Source organism: Pholis gunnellus (assembly GCF_910591455.1).
Source record: "Pholis gunnellus genome assembly, chromosome: 5".
NCBI lineage: Eukaryota > Metazoa > Chordata > Actinopteri > Perciformes > Pholidae > Pholis > Pholis gunnellus.
In genome coordinates this window covers 27,042,648-27,062,674 of record NC_136531.1, presented here as the reverse complement: position 1 = coordinate 27,062,674, position 20,027 = coordinate 27,042,648, and the positions used below count along the sequence as shown (strand labels likewise).

The following is a 20,027-nucleotide window of genomic DNA, read 5'->3' as shown; positions in this document are numbered from 1 at the left end:
CCTGGGGTTTATTTTGAGAAAATACAATATCTCCTACCATTGTTATGCTGACGACACCCAGCTGTACCTCCTGCTGAAACCTGGGGTTCCAAGCAGTGTCAACACTCTATACAATCGCATGGAGGATATTAAATCCTGGATGGCAAAAAGCTTCCTTCAGCTCGACCAGAATAAACCCGAGGTCCTATCTTCAGCCAGCTGACTACTCTGCAACCACACATAATGCCCTCTGACATCTAACGGAAGTCCCACCCCAAAACTCTCTGTGTAGTCTTTGGTTCTGGTTTGAAATTTGATAAACAAATCAACCAAGCTGTCCACTATCCACCATTTTAGATCTCCTGCAAAATTATAATCATTCCTACCTGTTAAAGATTTACAAGTGAATTAGTTTTTCCCTCCCGCCTCGATTGCTGCCGTTCTCTCTGTATAGAGTTAGTCAGTGAGCCCTCCTCCTCTGGTTCCTGGTCGGCTGCCTCACCACGACCAGAAAGACCCACCACACCTCCCTGTACTGGCCTCTCTTCACCTGCTACCAGTGAAGTACAGAAATTATTCTAATATTCTTTTATTTGTTTTTAAAGCTTGGACTGATATATACAGTATATATATATTGATATACAGTATATTCAGTGTGCAACCACTGCTTAGAGACATACTGCAGCTGACCACATGATGGGGTTAGGGAGCAGGCGGACAGTGTATCACTGTCACTGGTGTCAGCTGAGAAACTTTCAGGAACCAAAGAGTTTTAATGGTTTAATGACGTGTACATCCTTCACTTCAGTGTTAACAATCACTGGAGATATCAACTCACAGCAAACTATGGATCTGTCCAGACTGTAAGACACATTAGGTGTAGACAAATTTAGCAAAGTGTGTGTGTATGTGTGTGTGTGTGTGTGTGTGTGTGTGTGTGTGTGTGTGTGTGTGTTAAGGTCAGTGGGCGGGCGAGTCTTGAGCTCCATTTATAGACATACTGTACTTAGAGAGAGAGAGTTAATGTGAGTGCACATGTGCCAGTCAATACAACTACCACTCAGTGGGAGAGATAGCACACTTTAAATACAAGAGAAAGAAAGAAAGATTAAACTCCACAACACAATCAAACTCTCCCGTCAGGAAACAGAAGGAGCAGCGAAGATAACGTGTTGAATCTTCACCGTATATTGAGATCATCTACTGTGGAGGAGCTCACCTCATAAAGTAAGTGACTTTCAACATGTTGCGTAGTTTGGATTGTAGACAAAGGGACGGGCGTCCCCTCATAACATAACTGCTCTGTTCTGCTGCTGTATGGCAATGTGCTCTGAAGGCACTTCTGAGGTAGCAGCATGTTGTCACAACTGCATTAGGATCCGTCAGTTCCCTCTTCTGTCAACCACCACCCGCTGGTCTTCATTGTTTTGACTCGGCTGAGTCTAATTGTCCAACATGAAAGGGAGCTCATAGCTTTTGTATAATTCAACTTTACATATTTGTTGATGTATGAGGGTCACTTTGACTTGGAAACGGTCATTTATGAACCCAACTGAGAAAAGGTATTACTGTAACATGTAATGTAGACAGATGTAGGCAGGACGTCTTTAACCTCACTGTGCTCATTAGAAGAGTCCATTCCACCTTGTTAGGGGACATTTCTAATATCTCTTTGGTCTGTGATAATAAGCATAAACAATATTTTTAGGAAGTACTTTTTGAAGTAATATTGATGGACATTTACACAGACTCTTAGACATTTACAGCCAACATGTCCGTGAGGGCCCCTCATACTGTATATGTTACATAATGGACAGGGATTTTAAAAAATCCCCTTTACAGTTTGTAAACAATGATGACGTACATAAGTGTGCACACGCAGCTCGGCAACGGATGTGTGGAGAGCTTGTCAAGCTATGCAAGGACATTAACCGCAAAGATGGTGAATGCAACCTAAACAAAGTGACTCTCCAGATCTGTGGCATTAGTGAGTGTGTAGAATACATTAGCACGTGGCCCAAGATGGAAACACCAACAGAACATGAGGGGCCCTCTTAAAAGCCTTCAATCATTTTTAAATGAATAATTATCTGTGTTGATTATCCTCAACAACCATAAGTAGTAAGTTATACTGAAAGTCACCAGTTAACACGGTCACTGGTTAAACTGCAACACCTTGCATCTTTATAGTGTGAGGGTCAATGATCTGCCTTTGGACATTGTGTGAATTTCCATCAGGTCCGACACATGTTCCTTGTTTTATTCACTTAAATTATAAAGGCTCATGATTTGGCCTATGTAACTTAAGCTGAATAGCAGCCATTGTTCACCCAAGTGACAAGTACAGGATAATGCTAAATGCTACAGTAAGTAGAACACTGACTCACTAGCATGAGCTACTGGTCTGTATTTATGAATTCAACTTTCATTTGTAGGAGGAAGAATATTTTGTGTGTTATTGGCTTTTTCAAAAGTTACACCGGCTCACTTTAGACAGGAAGAATAGGCAACATAGGCTACAAGTGTAACATTAGTTAGCACATGGATAATATAGGCGGCTATATATTATATATATTTATATATTTCTCTTTTTCTTTTCACACATTAGCTGATGACTCAATGATCACAATGATTTAACAAAGAAAGCAGAAACCTGTCTGGGATGATCTGCTGCTGCTGCAAACATATCCAGCCTATCAGACTGCTGGAAATTATATTAACTGCCAACTACACAGAAATCACAAAGTGAAGACCAAAGCTGTAACAGTTAGGGTTACCATGGTGACCATTAGCCAGTAGCTCCCATAAACTTTGATCCATCTATGACAGAAATACACTCATCAACATGGGAAAAGGAAGCAGACCTCGAGACGATCAACGCCCACAATATCTTCCAACCATCCACCCAGACCAAACGCCAGTGAAAGCTGATTGAGCGCCCTGGGAAGACAACTAAGAGAGCTGGGGTATGAGTTAAGCTAATGCAGCTAAGACCTAAGGCTCTGCCACTACCCAGCCTGCTCAAGTCTACAGTGGGGCTGAGGTGGAGCAGGTGAAGCGTTCGAGGTTCCTGGGACTCAAGATCACAGAGAGCTGGACATGTTCATCCAGCCACATCTCCACCCTGGTAACGAAAGGATGTATTTCTTTAAGAAACTTAAGAAGACAAAACTCATGTACCAAGTTCAGATTAACTTTTGCAAAGGAGCAAAAGAAAGCATCCTGACTGAAACATTATAAACTGGCATGGTATGTGAACGGCCAGGACAGGAGGGCTCTACAGCGGGTGATTAAAACCACCTCGAAGATAATTGGTACCCATCTACTGAGCATCAGTGACATCAGTAGTGAGGGCTGATGATCCCGTCAGTCAGAAGATCCCCGGCTCCTCCAGTCCATGTTGATGTGTCCTTGGACATGAATGGGTGTGTGACATGTAGCGTTAAAGCGCTTTGAGTTGTCGGAAGACTAGAAAGGTGCTATACAAGTACATTTACCATCAGTGATATTGGTGACAAGAGGTGCCTGCAAAAAGCTCAAATGATATTAAAAGACAATATCCACCCTGCTGCCGTCAGATACAGAAGTATCTGGGAAGAAAAGACAACACGCAAATCACAACAGCGTTTTCCCTACAATTCCTGATATATGTGTGTGTGTGTGCCAGGTATGTAATAAACATACTTATTTTACATGACAAACATAGTTATTTAGTTACCACAACCTTTTCCTAAACCTAACCAGGTAGTTTTGTTACCTAAACATGACCAAGTTAACCTAAAAACTAAGTAAACTTACGTTTGGAAAACACTCGGTACAAGTGGAAACTGACACGTCATGAAAAGGCACTAAAGGTGAACCTGGAGCATCGTAGTTTGTAGCATAGAGCCACTGACCAACTGTCAGTATTTGATGAGTTGGGAGTGAGAGTGTGTGTGTGTGATTTGGAGAGAGAGAGAGACATAGAGAGAGAGAGAGAGAGAGAGAGAGAGAGAGAGAGAGAGAGAGAGAGAGAGAGAGAGAGAGAGAGAGCAAGCGAGAGAGCGAGCGAGAGAGAGAGAGGGCTGCTATTTCCGTGGTCTACTGGACTTCCGGTGTGCAAACATGTGCCTTATTCAGGTTGAGTCACTGCTTTCTTCACACCCACACACACACTCACCAGAGTCAGTCTATCAAATATGTGCACACTCATAGCTGGGAAGAACACCGGGTCCACTGATTTGTAGTTCAACAGGAATATTTGTGTGTGTTTGATTAAGTGTGTGCACATGGATTACATCAGTGCAGGACACTTGATAGGTCCAGCTCATAGACTGTATCCAGCTACAGTAGAAGGTGAAGTGGGGTCAAACTCCTCCCTGTTTGGTTTCATCTTCCCCCTCCCCATGCTTCCTTTCAGGTTTCATGACAGCTCACAGCTGACACCATGTGCAGCTCCACAGAGTTTTACTGATGCAACAGTGATAGTGTTTAATGGTGACAGAATAAAGGGTAGGCCTACTCTGTAGGGTTCTCCTGAAAGTTTCCATTCAGTGTTCCTCAGCAAAACCAACCGTGTGGATCCTTATGGCCTAAAAGTAGCTCACAACATCAACATTCCTAACTGATGAAATCTTCCAGGTTTACAGCAGCAGAAAGATGTGCTATAAATGTTAACTAACTTTGATATACTAACTTGAAGGAACTATGATTTATTACAACTTGGGTTTCCATTTTGTAGCCCTAGCCATCAGTTCTAGTGCTTATGATAATATTGTACCCACCAGAAGGGCTACACACGGTATTGCTACAAATTAGTCTGACAGGACAACAAGCAACAGTCGTCCGCCAGGTGTGTCTCCCTCTTCCCCCCAAACAAAGAAGAATTGAATCTCACTCAGTTGTCCGCCCCTAACTTCAGTGGATCATTGCAATGTGCACTAAATATTAGGCTAATGGGTCCAGTAGTATGAGAGATGAGCGGTGGACAGTTAGATACGCACACCACCCGCTTGCCCGTGCCCATTTTAGGAGAACACAAGATAGAGAGAAAACAAGTGGCCAGAAAAGCCACAGAAAAGGTTCAATTGAAGAGAACTGCACCTCTGATATAAGGTTACTGTTTAGTTTTAGTGCCTTGCTTAGGGACACTTTGCTAGGACAGAACCTGTGAGCTGAGGTGAAATGCAGAATGTTATGTGACACTGATGCAGAAGATTATTTGTGTCCGATGTGGAAATAGGTGATGGGTGGCGCATGGGCAGAGCATGCAGGAGGCAGGACATGACGTAGATTACTCCGCGGTCACATAGCCAGTGCACAATTTGGTCACAAACAACAGAGTCCCTTGAAGTTAGACTTTTCGTTTCCGTCTTCATGTAAGTGACCCTTCTTCTTTACCCTGGATGTTTGTGTTGTTCTGGTTTAGTGCCAGCTGTATGACACAAACATCATAACCACAACCACTCTCTGAATTCTCTGGACAATGAGCAACTCTATTCACACATGGGCTCAACTGAACATTACTCAGACTTTGTACAAGGCAGCCGGCAGGGTAAAGTCTGTTTGATGTCAACTGATTCGGACATTTGCCTTCTGTTTGCTCCTCCGGGTAATGTCTACATAAGTAGGTAGTAATACAGGGTGGTGCAAAGTGAGGATTTGTTGTACTTGCTGGTTCCCAGGAGAACTTGTTTTCCGGCTATTTGGTGGTCTAATGTTTTCCTGTGTGTCTACAGCTGTCATGGCTCCCAGCTTGGCCCAAGCATACAGGAGGAGGTGGTGGATGGCTATCACAGCCATTATAGAGAACCTGCTCTTCTCTGCTGTTCTGCTGGGCTGGGGCTCACTGCTCATCATGCTGAAGAATGAAGGCTTCTATTCCCACCTTTGTATTGGTAAGACCACCCTCCAATCAGCTCCTCTGGTTGTCTGTAGTGCAGTAATCGTCCACAGTCAGATATACAGTATCAGACACATACCTCTCTCTTGAATAGTTTCAAAGCTGCAGTTTTACCAACATACAGATGTTTACGTTACAGTGCATTTTGACAGCTTTTCTGGTGAATAAATGTGCCACAGAGAGGATGCTGAATGCTGTGGTGCCTATGACTTGGTGAAGAAACACTCTGACCATGTTATGAGTGGTGTTTCTGGTTCTTTGAGGAGACCATGGGTGTGGTGGATTTATTCAAGTCTTTATTCAAGGACTGATTTCAATGACAGACCTGTCAACAACTTAACAATCACAAGGTACGCCCCCTAAAGCAAACCCTGCTTTATGGTCTATTTGACTCTAAATGGGAACATAATTTACAAATAAACGTCACGCCGGTTCCACAGAAGATGAGCTTGATAACTCAAGGCTCTGGCTCCCATTCTACTTTTTTAAACTCTAGGAACCACAAGTAACCCTGCATTTAGGGAGCGCAGCTCTCTAGTAGGGGATAAGCTCCTTAAGATATGATGGTGCCTGACCAATTAGAGCTTTGTAGATGAAGAGAAGAATTTTCAAATTAAATTTGTGATTTTACAGGGAGCCAGTGCAGAGAAGCTATTACAAAACGCTCTCTTTTCTTAGTTTTTGTTAGTACACGAGCTGCAGCATTCTGAATCAACTGGAGAGATTTAAGAGAGTTATTAGTGCAGCCTGGTAATAAGGAATTACTGTAATCTAGTCTAGAGGTAACAAATGCATAATATTTCTGCATCGCTTTGAGACAGGATGTGCCTGACTTTTGCAAAGTTACGTAGGTGAAAACATGCAGTCCTTGAAATGTGTTTTATGTGGGAGTTAAAGGACATAACGAAGTTATCCGAAGATAACTGAGATTCTTTACAGTTGTGCTGGATGCCAGGGAAAGGCCATCTACAATAACTATATCGTGAGATAATTGATTTCGGAGGTGTTCTCAGCCTAGTAGAATAACATTAAGAAGTTGCTGTTCATCCAGGTTTTATGTCCTTAAGACATGCTTGAAGTTTAGTGAGCTGGTTGGTTTGATCTGGTTTGATCGATAGATATAATTGAGTATCATCTGCATAACAATGAAGGTTTATGGAGTGTTTTCTGATTAAATGGCCTAAAGGAAGCATATATAAGGTGAATAGAATTGGTTCAACCACAGAACCTTGTGGAACTCCGCTACTAACTTTAGTGTGCATGGAGGTTTCATCATTTACATATACAAACTGAGATCAGTCAGAAGACGTGAAACTAGAGATTGAGACCATAAATGTTTCCAATGTTTACTGAGGTAATACATCAAGTGAGTAGTAGAGTCATTTTCTCATAGACTTCTATACAACCAGAGGAGTCGCCCCCTGATGGCTATTAAAGAGAATGCAGGTTTATTGCACCTCCGCATTGGCTTCATTTTTCAGACCCTGAGGTTGCCGCTTTGCCCCTGACTTCTAACACTGACTAAGTTATCAGGGCCTTTATCAGTGGTGTTTTGTGTTTATTTTGTTTCATCCATTGTCATGTCTAGTCTTGTGTTTGGTCCTCTACTTTCAACAGTTTATTCTCTCCTGACTTTCTCTCAACGACCCTATCCAGAAAATGAGACTGTCGACGCCAACGTGACTTCTATGGAGAATGGTGACTGGCGGAGTTGTGTGGAGCAGGAAGAGGTACTGAACCTCGGCTTCACCATTGGCTCGTTCCTCTTGAGTGCAGCCACTTTACCCCTGGGAATATTGATGGACAGATATGGACCTCGCCCACTGAGGCTCATTGGCAGGTGAGACAGACAGTCCGTTTATTGTCTGCTTTTCATCTAAAGATGAGAGTTTAATGTGTAAAATGAAAATGACATTGAAACCACACCCCGTGTGTGCTCTGACATCCTGTGTACATTTCAGTTCATGTTTCGCAGCCTCCTGTGCAATGATAGCTGCCGCTGCATATGACCCCGAAGGTAAGACAGTTCAACATGTCAAACCTCGAATCGTCATACACTTGCTTCCATTCAATCCTGCTACTGCAACAACACAATATTCCCACAGAGATACAGTACTTAAAGGAAAGAGTTGTAGTTTTGCAATCATCCGTTATGGTAAGACTTTACTCTGCAGCTTCGCTGTGAGGTCTGGAGACACTGCAGCATCTTTACAACAGACTCAAACAAGACAAGCAAAGTAAGCAGTCACATAAAGACAGACTATAAACAGTTTAAGTAACTTGGAAAAGAAAGAACAATTAATACCCAAACTGTGTGTTGCAAACAAAAAATACATTTTGTCACCTGCATAGTTTATCTATGCAATCAGTGATTATAAAGGACATGTTAAGTGGACTGACTTTCAGTTGGGGATGGTTAAAGGTACAACCATTGACACCCACATTGTAAATAATGCTGAATGTACCAGTAAAGTTTTTAACCTTCATTTCCATGTGTCCCCTTAGTGCTGTCTGGCCTCATCTTCCTCGCTGTGTCCTTCAATGGCTTCGGAGGAATTTGCCTGACCTTCACTTCACTCACAGTATGATTCCCACTCACACACAGGCGCCTGCACCCTCAATTTGAAAATCTAGCTGAGAAGTATCAAAATGTATTCAAAACGGAACTTAAGAAATGGTTCCTCACATGGAAAAATACTTCTATTATAAAATTCCTGTTTGTAGCCATGGCACCAGGCTAGGTAAAGTAGATGCCCCTATGCCTAGCTACTTCCTCCATATCCTCCTGAGGACTCCTGAGGTGTTCCCAGACCATCTGGGATTTATAATCCCTCCTCTCAGTTGGACATGCCTGGGAAGCATCCAGGAGACAGCCAGATCAGATGCTAAACCACCTTCTTGATGAAGGAGCAGCAGTCGTACCAAAGCACTTTTTGTAAAACGTAAAGGTCCCATATTGTAGAAAGTAAGATTTCCGTGCTTTAAAAAACAAAAAACAGGTCTAAGTGCTATATAAATAGGTATCAAAACGAGCAGTGACGTTATGAAGACAGCGACAGCGCAGACCAATCAGAGCAGAGAGAGGGACTTAAAGAGACAGGGGCTAAAACAGAGCGTTTCAGACTCAAGGCGAATACAGCTATGTACAGACAGACAGTATAAGAAAAATCATGTGTTTATTTTTTATATTAAAGCATGTAAACATGTTCCAGTAAATACCCAAAACACATGTTTGAACCTGAAAATAATACAATACCATAATACCTCTATATCTTTAATGCTGAGTTACGAGATAATAATTCCTACTGAAAATCAATTTACCATGACTAAAACTGACTCCAAACACAATGCATGAAGATGTCAACACGTTGTAAATGACTATACCATGTTTTGTAGCCTAACATACAAGAAGGTGTCTTGATAAATGCCAGAGAAAATGTTACAAATGCTGTGTATGTGTGTTGGCATTCCTCTCCTTTTTCATTGATATTGACAACAATTAATCAAATCAAAAGTTGATATATGGTACAAAGTTATGTTTGGCAATATAGCATACAACTAGTTTAACTACAATACGTTGTGTTGAAGCAGCTGTTTCTATGGTTTCTATTTTATGTTTTAAAAGCTCAGATGCTAAGTTATCAGTATGATAATGCCGATCATTAAGTTATTAACATTATTTGCATTCTTCACAATAATAGCCCATGCCCACTGGACTGAGTGGACCACAATGCACTGAATCTTAACGATGAAATATTGTAACACACGTTTTGAACGGCTGCTCAAAACTAATTCTGTTATGATATCATATTACTATAATACATGATAAAAAATCAAATAGCAACACATAGACACTAAAGACACTGATCACTTCATAAATTGAAAGCAGCACTAATCAATCATTTTAATCAAATGGTAAATAGACTGTACTTGTATATCTCTAGTCTTCTGACCACTCAAAGCTCTTTAACACTACATGTCATCATTCATTCACACACTGATGAGAGGGGCTACCATGCACGGTGCCAGCTGCCCACCAGGACTATCTAATGTTCATACAACATTCACACACTGTAGGCACAGCTACTGGAGCAGTTTGGGGTTAAGGGTCTTGCCCAAGGACACATTGACATGGACTAGTGAGCCGGGGATGGAACCGCCGCTCCTCTGATTGAAGGACGACCCTGCTCTACCACTGAGCCACAGTCGCCCCAAGTCACATCAAATGAATTGTGCATAATGGGAACGTTTTCTCTTGTAGTGACAAACCCACAGACAATCCTCACCTTGCTCTGCAGTTCCCCTCAGCTCTACAAAGCAGCTTAGCATTTTTCAGCTCACTGTTTTGGTTTTACGACCTGCAGCTGTTCCATCTCATGAAGTTAATTCCCACTGATTTCAGTTCATCCACTTTACACTACCCGCCCATCATCAAACAGCAACAATGTTATAGACTAGCCGGTGATCAAAGCGGAGCATTCAGCATCTAAAGTGACATTTTTCTTAGTAGTTGGTTGAGACAAAACAGAGCTAAAAGCCTTTATTTCATCAGGTGGACACCAATACAACTCCAATTGAATGCTGATGTTGCTCCGTGTCCGCTGGCTGTGTAAATAGACAACAGTTTGATAACATGCTCAACTTTATAAGGTAAATGTCGTGTTTACAGCCAAATAAATAGAAGTCAATGAATGGAGCATTAGCAACGTACACTGCTTCTTTGAGTTTTCCTATTTTGAATTGATGATGACTGCCAATCATTTTCAGTACTCTTTGACATTTTATAATTGTGCTGATGAAATTAAAGATAATTAGCATCTCAATGTCAAACTAAATGAGGCCTTCTCATCAGCCTGTGTACATCATCAGTGCAGCAGAAGCCAACCAGTGTGGCAGTCATGAAGTAGAAAAGGGGACAGGGACAACAATGGTCTCTGCTGTCTGGACTTGCACCTTGGACATCACATCACGGTACATTGCATAGACTAATGCTAGGTCACCAGGATGCCCCATATACGCACTTTCCAAAGCTCTCTCTCTGTCAACATCAAAACCTCTGCAGTGACGTCACAGACTGGGATGTGGCCAGAGAGTTGGATTTACTCTTTTGAGTCCCGAACAAATATCAACAAGCATAAAGTTCAATAGTCATGTTCCAAACAACGTGTGTGTGGTTGGACTGCTTATAGGCTTATAAACACATGTTCATCTGTGTGTGTGTGTGTGTGTGTTGTGTGTGTGTGTGTGTGTGTGTGTGTGTGTGTGTGTGTGTGTGTTGTGTGTGTGTGTTGTGTGCAGGGACGTGCGGTCAGAGGAGGCAGAGCCTCACCTGCCATCATGAAAAGTAAAAAATAAATAATGATAAAATAAAATAAATGATATTTATCTACTGATCTGTACTATAAATGTCATTTCTGTATGATTTCAATCATTTTAAGCATCTTTCTAGTCAAAATCGCAGAATTTGCTCATGTCCTGTTCTAACAGAGGAGACACGTGAGGTGAGGCATGCGACGAGCTGTGCCGCACCTCAGATTGCGCAATCCCTCAGAGACAGGTTGAGCGCGTGCCTTTTGCTTTCTCATTGTTTGTCACCACCGTAATATTTGTAGACACTTGTATTATATGTCCTTTCTTTCCATAGAATAAGTCATGTATTTCATGTATGTGTAGAACATATTTAGTCTTGCTGATCTGATAGAAACCGCAGTGAAGAAGGACAGAGGGGAGGCAAACAGTACCTCTGCCTCACTGAAGGGGGCGTGCGAGAGCCCACGGGTCGGGTTCATGCTTGTAGTTCCGTTACTCTTCTTCTACATTTCTCTTCTTCTTCTTATATTTTGCTTTGACCGCAAACATTGAAGATTAAATATCTAAGCTTTAACAATTCTCAAAAAACAGGGAAATATGACCAAATCAACAGCAATTCAACGTTGGACAGGTAAAGTAACATTGTATGTGTTTGTGGTTCTCTCTATAAATCCGTGGTTGTTACAGATTATCGAGGGATCTCGCGATTTTCGCGGGTGGTGCCCGCGAGCGCTCCACTTCTGAAACGCTCCCGGTGGGGCAGGTCGCAGATCGCGGAGCAGACGCTCCTGGTGGAATCAAATATATACCTTACCTATGTGTGTGTAAAGAATGCTGATATAAAATATGAAAAACAACCAGTAGTCAATGTGCAAGCTGCCAATTAAATGGTGATTTAAGATACTCTATATTGGCTTCATATATTTGTAAATCTGACTCTGAAAGAGTGTGCCTCACCAGCCACGAACTTCACCGCACGTTACTGTGTGTGTGTGTGTGTGTGTGTGTGTGTGTGTGTGTGTGCGCGTGTGCGTGCACATTTTGCCAAGCAGCACATGCTGTACCAGTTGTTCTAAATTCTGATGTGGCCTCTCAGCCAATCCAAAGCATGGGCGGACAACACACCCTCCGACAGCCCACTCCCTTTGTCAAGTCTCTCTCTCACCTAGACCATGTCCTGGACTTGACATGGTCATTCTGGCCTCACTGCTGTCATTTCTGGTCTGGTGTGTGTTTGTGTCTGCCGTGTATTATCTTGATGATAAGCTCTTACATAACTACTTGAGGTAAACAGTGTACATTCCCAGCTAACCTAACTAGCTGCAAGCACATGCCCTGTGAACTTTGCAAGGCAGTTTGTACTATAATAAACTGACTGGCCAGAGCCAGCAGTGCTGTTTTAAAGTGGCAAATGTCCTTTTAACTTCTCATTATGAAGTAAATGTTGATTGTAAAATGTAATGCCTATAGAATAATGAGGGGGACAAACAGACTGTGACCTGGGTGGGTTGGGTCCTTGCTGATAGCCTTCTTGTCTAGACGGCTAGCATACACCGTGTCCAGAGTCGGGAGCTCGGTTCCTACGATCCTCTGCGCTGTTTTAACTTCCAGGGCCAGGTCTCTCCGGCTCTCTGCCGTGCAGCAGGTGTACCACACGGTGGCGCAGTGGCAGATAATTGACTCTATGGTGCTCCTGTAGAAGTTGACTAGGAGCTGAGAGGGGAGTTTGGCTTTTTTGGAGTTTCCTCAAGAAGAAGAGCCTCTGTTGGGCTTTCTTCACCAGAGGTGTTAAGGGCCCATGTCAGATCCTTTGTGATGTGGATTTTAGGAATTTGATGTCACTTACACTCTCCACCTCCTCACCGTTTATGTGGAGGGGGAGGTGTGGTCTTCCTGGTTTTCCTGAAATCCACGATGATTCTCTTTGGTTTTTATAGTGTTAAGGACCAGGTTATTGTCAGTACACCACTCAACCAGATGTTGTACCTCCTCTCTGTAGTGCGCCTCCTCGTTGTTTGATATCAGTCCTACTATAGTGGTGTCATTAGCGAACTTCACAATAGTGGATGGGTGTGCAGTCATGGGTGTAAAGAGTGAAAAGGGCCAGACTGAGCACACAGCCCTGTAGTGCTCCTGTGTTCAGGATGAGGGTGGAGGATGTGCGGTTGCCCATTCTGACGGTTATTGGTCTGTTTGTATGAAGTCCATAATCCATGAGCAGAGTGTAGTGGATAATCCAAGGTTATTGAATTTGTTTACCAGTTTATGGGGGACTATTGTGTTAAAAGTGGAGCTGAAATCAACAAATAGCATCCTGGCGTAGGCTAGCTAACACTCTCAGCTAGAAAATGAACAAGGAGCTACAAGTGAGCAAGGACCAATTTATGTTAGCTAGCAGTAGCATTGTTGGTAATGCTAGCTAACATTAAAACTTGCAGTGAAAAACAACTTTGATTCATGATGGTGTTTAGCAAGTATACTGTGTCCACACTGTGCACCACCTTGTGTAGCTTGTTTGCATCCGTAATGCTGGTTCAAAATAAACACAATATAGCTCAAGGATTCAAGGATAATCTATTGTCATTATGCAAATCAGGTTTGCACATTGCCATTTGCTACAAAATGACAAAACAAAACAAAAACAATGGTGCTTTCCTGTAGTTTGAATTTGCATCTGGGCAGATAACATGGCCGGCAACTAAACATAAAAAATTCACCATCAGGGAAACGTTCATCAACTTTAAGTATGTTTGAGCACCAGGCATCATTGATGTTCACACAGAGTATGCCTCGTCCCACTGGAGTTCTGCTCTCTGTCCTGCGCTCCACCTGTCAATTGATGCTTGATGTGGGATGCCACGATGGAGCCTGGTCTCTGTTGGCACAATAGTCACCGACCTCCTGTTGCTGAGTTTGCCTGAATTTTCATTCAACTGGACATTAGCCAGGAGCAGACTGGGTGGAGGAATAGCCTTAGGTCCTAGCTGGGTTAGCTTAGCTTCCATCCCAGCGCTCCTTCCTGGGGGAGTTGACTCCACTTACCAGCAGGTCTTGGTGTGTGCGGTGATCGTCTCAAGGTCCAACGCCAGGAATTAGGTAAATTCCTGAGCGTCCTTCTCCGATATTGATGAGTGTGTTCTGTCCAGTGGTGGGCCGTCAGGGCTGCTGGTCTAGACAGAATCACAAAGTTATAGCTATTTTATAATGTAATTATTTTTCATAAATACACTACATGTATTCTAAAATGTTTTTCCCATTAGCTTATTATCTCATTGCAGAGCAACAGTCTTCCTCAGTTGCGCTTCCAGCACAGCTTGTTTTAAGTAGAGCTTTTATCCAATCAGATTTCACCCCAGTGCTGTCTCTAACTCAACAAATCTGCCCAGGCCTTCAGAATTGCAAGTGAAAACTTTTGCAATTTAAGTAAATGAGGACTTTTATTTTTGATTGTCATAGTCTTCAACTAATCAGATCTTTAGTTTGACATGTTGGGCATATTCTTTGACGTGCCAGAGCTGCTAGCTGGCCTACAAGTAGGTGAGCATCAGTGACGTGCGGTGAGGTTAGTGGCTAGTGAGGCACTGACTCTTTCAGAGTCAGATTTACAAATATATGAACCCAATAGAGTAGCTTAAATCACCATTCAATTGGCAGCTTGCACATTGACTACTGGTTGTTCTTCATATTTCATATCAGTATTCTTAGGTACACACACATAGGTAAGGTACATATTTGATTCCACCGGGAGCGCGTGCGCCACAAGCGTTTCAGAAGCGGACCGCTCGCGGGAGCCACCTGCAAATAATGCGAAATCCTGCGATAATCTGTGTAGCAACCACGGATGTATTGAGAGAACAACAAACACATAAAAGGTTACTTTACCAGTGCGACATTGAATTGCTGTTGATTTGGTCATATTTCCCTTTTGAGAAATGTTTAAGCTTAGATATAGAATCTTACATTTTTGCGGTCAAAGCTAAATATAAGAAGAAGAAGAGAAGTGTAGAAGAAGAGCAACGGAACTACAGGCAGAAACCCGACCCGTGGACTCTCGCACGCCCCCTTCAGTGAGGCAGAGGTACTGTTTGCCTCCCTTCTGTGCTTCTTCACTGCGGTTTCTGTCAGATCAGCAAGACTAAATAAGTTCTACACATACATGAAATACATGACTTATTCTATAGAAAGAAAGGACATATAATACAAGTGTCTGCAAATATTACAGTGGTGACAAACAATGAGAAAGCAAAAGGCACGCGCTCAACCTAGTTTGTTAGGGATTACGCAATCTGAGGTGAGGCACAGCTCGACGCTGCCTCACCTCACGTGTCTCCTCTGTTAGAACAGGACATGAGCAAATTCTGCGATTTTGATTATAAAAATGCTTAAAATTATTGAAATCATACAGAAATTACATTTATAGCACAGATCAGTAGAGAAATATTAATTTTTATTTTATTTTATCATTATTTGTTTTTTACTTTTCATGATGACAGGTGAGGCTCTGCCTGCCTGGGCTAGCGTGACTGTTGTGAAACTTGCTAGCGAGCGGACATTTTCAGCCCTCAAACGCATGAAAACATATTTAAGAAATACAACTGTGGAGGCTCGACTGTCTTCACTGGTGTCCATGAATCGAGAAGGACGTCTGGCTGGAACTGAACCGCAGCGATGTACTGAACAACCGCGTGATTAAACTCTTTATTAACAAAAATAAAGGAGGATGGACTTTGTCTTTAAGTGAACAGCAGCTTTGGTAAATGAACTGCTTTTGTTTTTTTACATCTGCAGTAGCGTTACTGTGTTCATTTTCTATTGTGTCGTTTTTAATGATATGGTTGGTATTGTTCCCTCTGATGAGAATAATATTTGAATGGTGCCCTTCAGTGTGTGGTGGAATGCGTGTTTTAGCGCCACTAGTGTTGCTGGAATGTGCAGAGGCCAGTTGAATCGTGTTATTTGGGTTTTATGTTATTCTATCTGCTTTGTTGTCATATAAATATATATGTGACTGGTTCTTGTGAGTTTGTTCTTGTCATTGTGTTAATTACATTGTTTTTGACTATATGCATTGTCCGGTAATGATGTAGCATCCCATCATGCTGGCATCTTAATGAGGTTATTAGGAGGTGGTTCAACTGTAGGATGCATTTAATGTTCGCCTTTTACTTAAGCCGTAACATTTATTCTGAACCTTAACAAAATATTCACATCTTAACCATAGTTTGCAATAACCATGATCTTTTCCTAACCGTACCATACTGTAGCTGCAATGGGCAGACAGAGAGAGAGAGTTTGAAACACCTTGACATGAACATAATTCAGTTTTTTGTAGAATTGTGCAATATCACCAATCTAGTCTGGGGTTTGGGCTGGACACTGCCATCGCTATGCACCGGCCACTGTGCAGTAAAACATGTATATGGCCCTTCAGTGTGATCCACCTCTGGAGTTGACAATGTATATTGGGGAATTGATCACCTGTGGAGATAACTTCATGTTGCTACGTTTTTTGCCTCATATTTGTTTGATCTCTTAACTACGTGTGCACTACAGCAGTGCAAAATAATGAAAGAGAGAAGAGGGAACTGAAGGCCAGAACAGATGGTAAAGTGAATGGAAAGACAGCGGGAGAACCATGGAAAAGAGGGAGGGCAGATAAGAATAGAAGAAACAGAGGTGGAAGCAAAGCAACAACATGGAACATCACTGAGCAGAGTTATGACATTAGTTGAGCTTGAGGACTGTAGACTGATGGAGAGACAAACAGCTAATATTTGGTCATCAACATCAATAAACAACATAAACTGTTTTACTGCTACTACTTTTGTTACCACCACTACAACTGTTCCCAAAGTTCTCAAAACTGGATTACCAACCACACAAAGCAGGCAATTGCTATGTGCCCAACAGCCCCGGTGACTTTGTGTCCAAGTGATTCATTGCAAAGTTCTTTGGGGCATTTGCACCACTAAAGTTAAACATTAACTAATGTGGGTTGTGCCTTGTTCTACATTGTTGTAGCCCTGTCTATTAGAGAGTCAAGCCACGTTTTAACATTCGTTATTTTAGTTTATTGTGCTCGCATACTTCCTCAATAAAGTTGAAGAGCACTGGACTTGATGGAAACCCCTTGAGGGCTACAGGGTCCATGCTGTTACTAGCACTACTACTAACGAATATCCTGGAAAAGCACTAATCAATTCCACAATGACTATGTAATTAATCATTACGGACTGGATAGATCCGATATGTTAATTGACATGAGCTAATGAAATAGGTACACAGAGCAACACATTAATAGGAAAGGAGGAGTTCATTTGTTGCCTTACGAGTAGAGAGGAATCACATAAATACATCTGCACCATCAGCTGAAAGCACATGGTCTTCAGATAATACAAATCATGGCTCAGTATTAGGTTTCTTGTCTCCTTGTTGAAGCAATATGCTTTTGAACAATCTGTTAGCAGGACCAGTACTGTCAATACATCACTTAGTCCAATGTTATACAGATGTATTAGAGCTATTTTTGTTCAGATTTTAAATAGAAATATGCTAGCATAGTGTGCCTATACACCAAACCACTTCATGAACAGTAGTTTTCATTTCATTTGGGAAAGCTTGTATGCAGAATAAGTTAGATTAGAGAGTTTGAGATAACACAGAGGTGAAAACACACAAGCAGAGTACACAACAAACTACTTGATTGTCAAAGAGCCAAGTCTGAACTTTTTTTGTTTGCTGCAGCCTAGAGAAGGGTATCAGTCGATAGTGTTGTCAGAGGTGGAACAGTCCTGTGTTTGGGCCCAGTGCCCCACATCGCAATGAAGCAGCTAGCAGGAATGAATATCAGAGTTAGGGACACTTCAGGGACACAAGTTTTTTTCAGTGTTTGTGTTTTTGACATGACCTCGGCTACGTACACCATAAAGTTGTGCAGGGATGACGTCATTTTGTAGGCTAACAGGAAGTTATCATTGCCCTGGTTCCCTCCAAAAAAAGCCAATTGGGCTTTCCAATCCATAAAATCTGATTTGAGCAATACGTTTAAACGGAACATGAAGGCCTGCAGTGTGAACAGCTGTGTGATTGGCAGCACTCCAGCTGTGTCTATAGTTAGAGTGAAAGTCTGTAGACACACACACACACACACACACGCCGAACTTACCATCTGCATGGCCAGAGAATGTTCACATGAGCACACACACAAGCCAGGTTTCCGTGACAAAAGGATGGATGACAATCACACAGGGCTAGTGTGTAGGGGGGGGGGTGGGGGGGGGGACACAAGTTCCTCGAACGCCTCACTAGCACCTGACGAGACCTCTGCCGTCTGACCGACTGCTGACATTACACCTTCATTTTCCACAGACGTCATGCACATGTTTCATTTGGTTGCATTAGTGCAGGGCTGAGTGAAGCTGATGCCAACAGGTTCGAATCAATATGTCACCATATTTATAGAGGCAGGTGTGTGTGTCTGTTTGTTATTAATAATTACAGGTAAATGTTGTTTTTATTGTGTAATATGTGTGAGAATACAGCTATAGTGCAGATCAATGTGTTTATAAGCAAGCTGCACAGCTTTCACAGGGAGCTTCTGTGCAAAAAGCTGTTATAGTAGTTTTCATATCAAATAGTGACTATATATATCATGAATTATACTACATTGGTTGTGTTTGTGTGTGTGTGTGTGTGTTTATGTTAATCAGCTCAATGTCCACCCTTCATGAAAAGCTTGTGTGAGAATGCGGTGGCACCGCCTAGTGGTGGAAAGTGCATCTGAATCACTGAGAACGTACATTAGTTTACTCATAACAGTGATGTAGTTAGTGATTTTTGTTCATTCATTTTAGTCTGTTTTACGTTGTATGTTGACTACAGAAATGCCTGAAAGAGATCAAAGGTCATACAGTAGCTGATTAATAGATGAAGCACACATTGAGCTCACATTTACTGCTGACTGGTAAGGATGGTTCATATCTTTGTCTGATATTATAGAAGTCTCCTTTGTCTTTCATCTCTCTCTCTGTCATCTAGCTGCCTAACATGTTTGGGAATGTACGATCCACCATCCTCTCCCTGATGATCGGCTCCTATGCTTCTTCAGCTGTCACCTTCCCTGGTGTCAAGGTACACACACACACACACACACACATATCCTTTTTATCCAACATAATCGTCACAAAAAAGACTTATTTAGGATTGTTGTCACGAACTTGCTTGTGCAGTTTTATCATAAAATATTTAGTCAGCAACATATTTGCCAATTGTGCCTATTACAATGTTCTATAGTGAAGAATATGATTTTTGAATACATGTGATTGCTGAAAGCTGTAGGAAAAGTACAAGAAGAGTTACGGGAACAGAAACAAAGACAGAAAGAAAAGAGAGAAGAAAGATGGAGAGAGAGAGAGAAGATGGAAGGAAGAATGAAAAAGATGAGAACTCAGGATGATGAATAGATTAGTGATGGATCACTAAAACACAGGCGGGCAAAGGATGTAGCGATAAGGCTCTGCAGAGGACTGTGGCTCCACACACACCTCCGTTGTCACTAAAAGTTGCAGATTGATTGATGATGGGATGTCATGATGTTTGTTTACTGGTTGAAATTGTTTGGTACTGGCTTACGTACGCACTCGGCTTATTTTGTTTTACAGGAAGAAAAGGTCATTGGATTGTGATGTAAAAATATGGAGAAATTGTTATTTTGTAAATTTGTTGAGCACATATTGTTGCTCTCCGTACACAATATGACCGGAGATGTGATCTATATACGTTCAACAAATCACATTTCATTTCATCTCGACTTCATCATATTTTCCTTCTCCCTCATTCCTCTTCTGCCTGTTTCTCT

General features: G+C 42.0%; 1 protein-coding gene across 1 annotated transcript in view; it reads left to right on the top strand.

Annotated features, from left to right (window-relative positions):
- Window positions 1–1,079: 1,079 nt before the first annotated feature.
- slc43a1b (solute carrier family 43 member 1b) overlaps window positions 1,080–20,027 on the top strand; it is a 30,557-nt gene continuing 11,609 nt past the window's right edge. Inside the window, exons 1-6 of the mRNA XM_079160176.1 lie at window positions 1,080–1,206; window positions 5,697–5,855; window positions 7,517–7,700; window positions 7,822–7,877; window positions 8,366–8,442; window positions 19,208–19,300. Coding sequence (XP_079016302.1) covers window positions 5,702–5,855; window positions 7,517–7,700; window positions 7,822–7,877; window positions 8,366–8,442; window positions 19,208–19,300 — 564 coding nt within the window. The 5' untranslated portion in view covers window positions 1,080–1,206; window positions 5,697–5,701. The remainder of the gene's footprint in view (window positions 1,207–5,696; window positions 5,856–7,516; window positions 7,701–7,821; window positions 7,878–8,365; window positions 8,443–19,207; window positions 19,301–20,027) is intronic.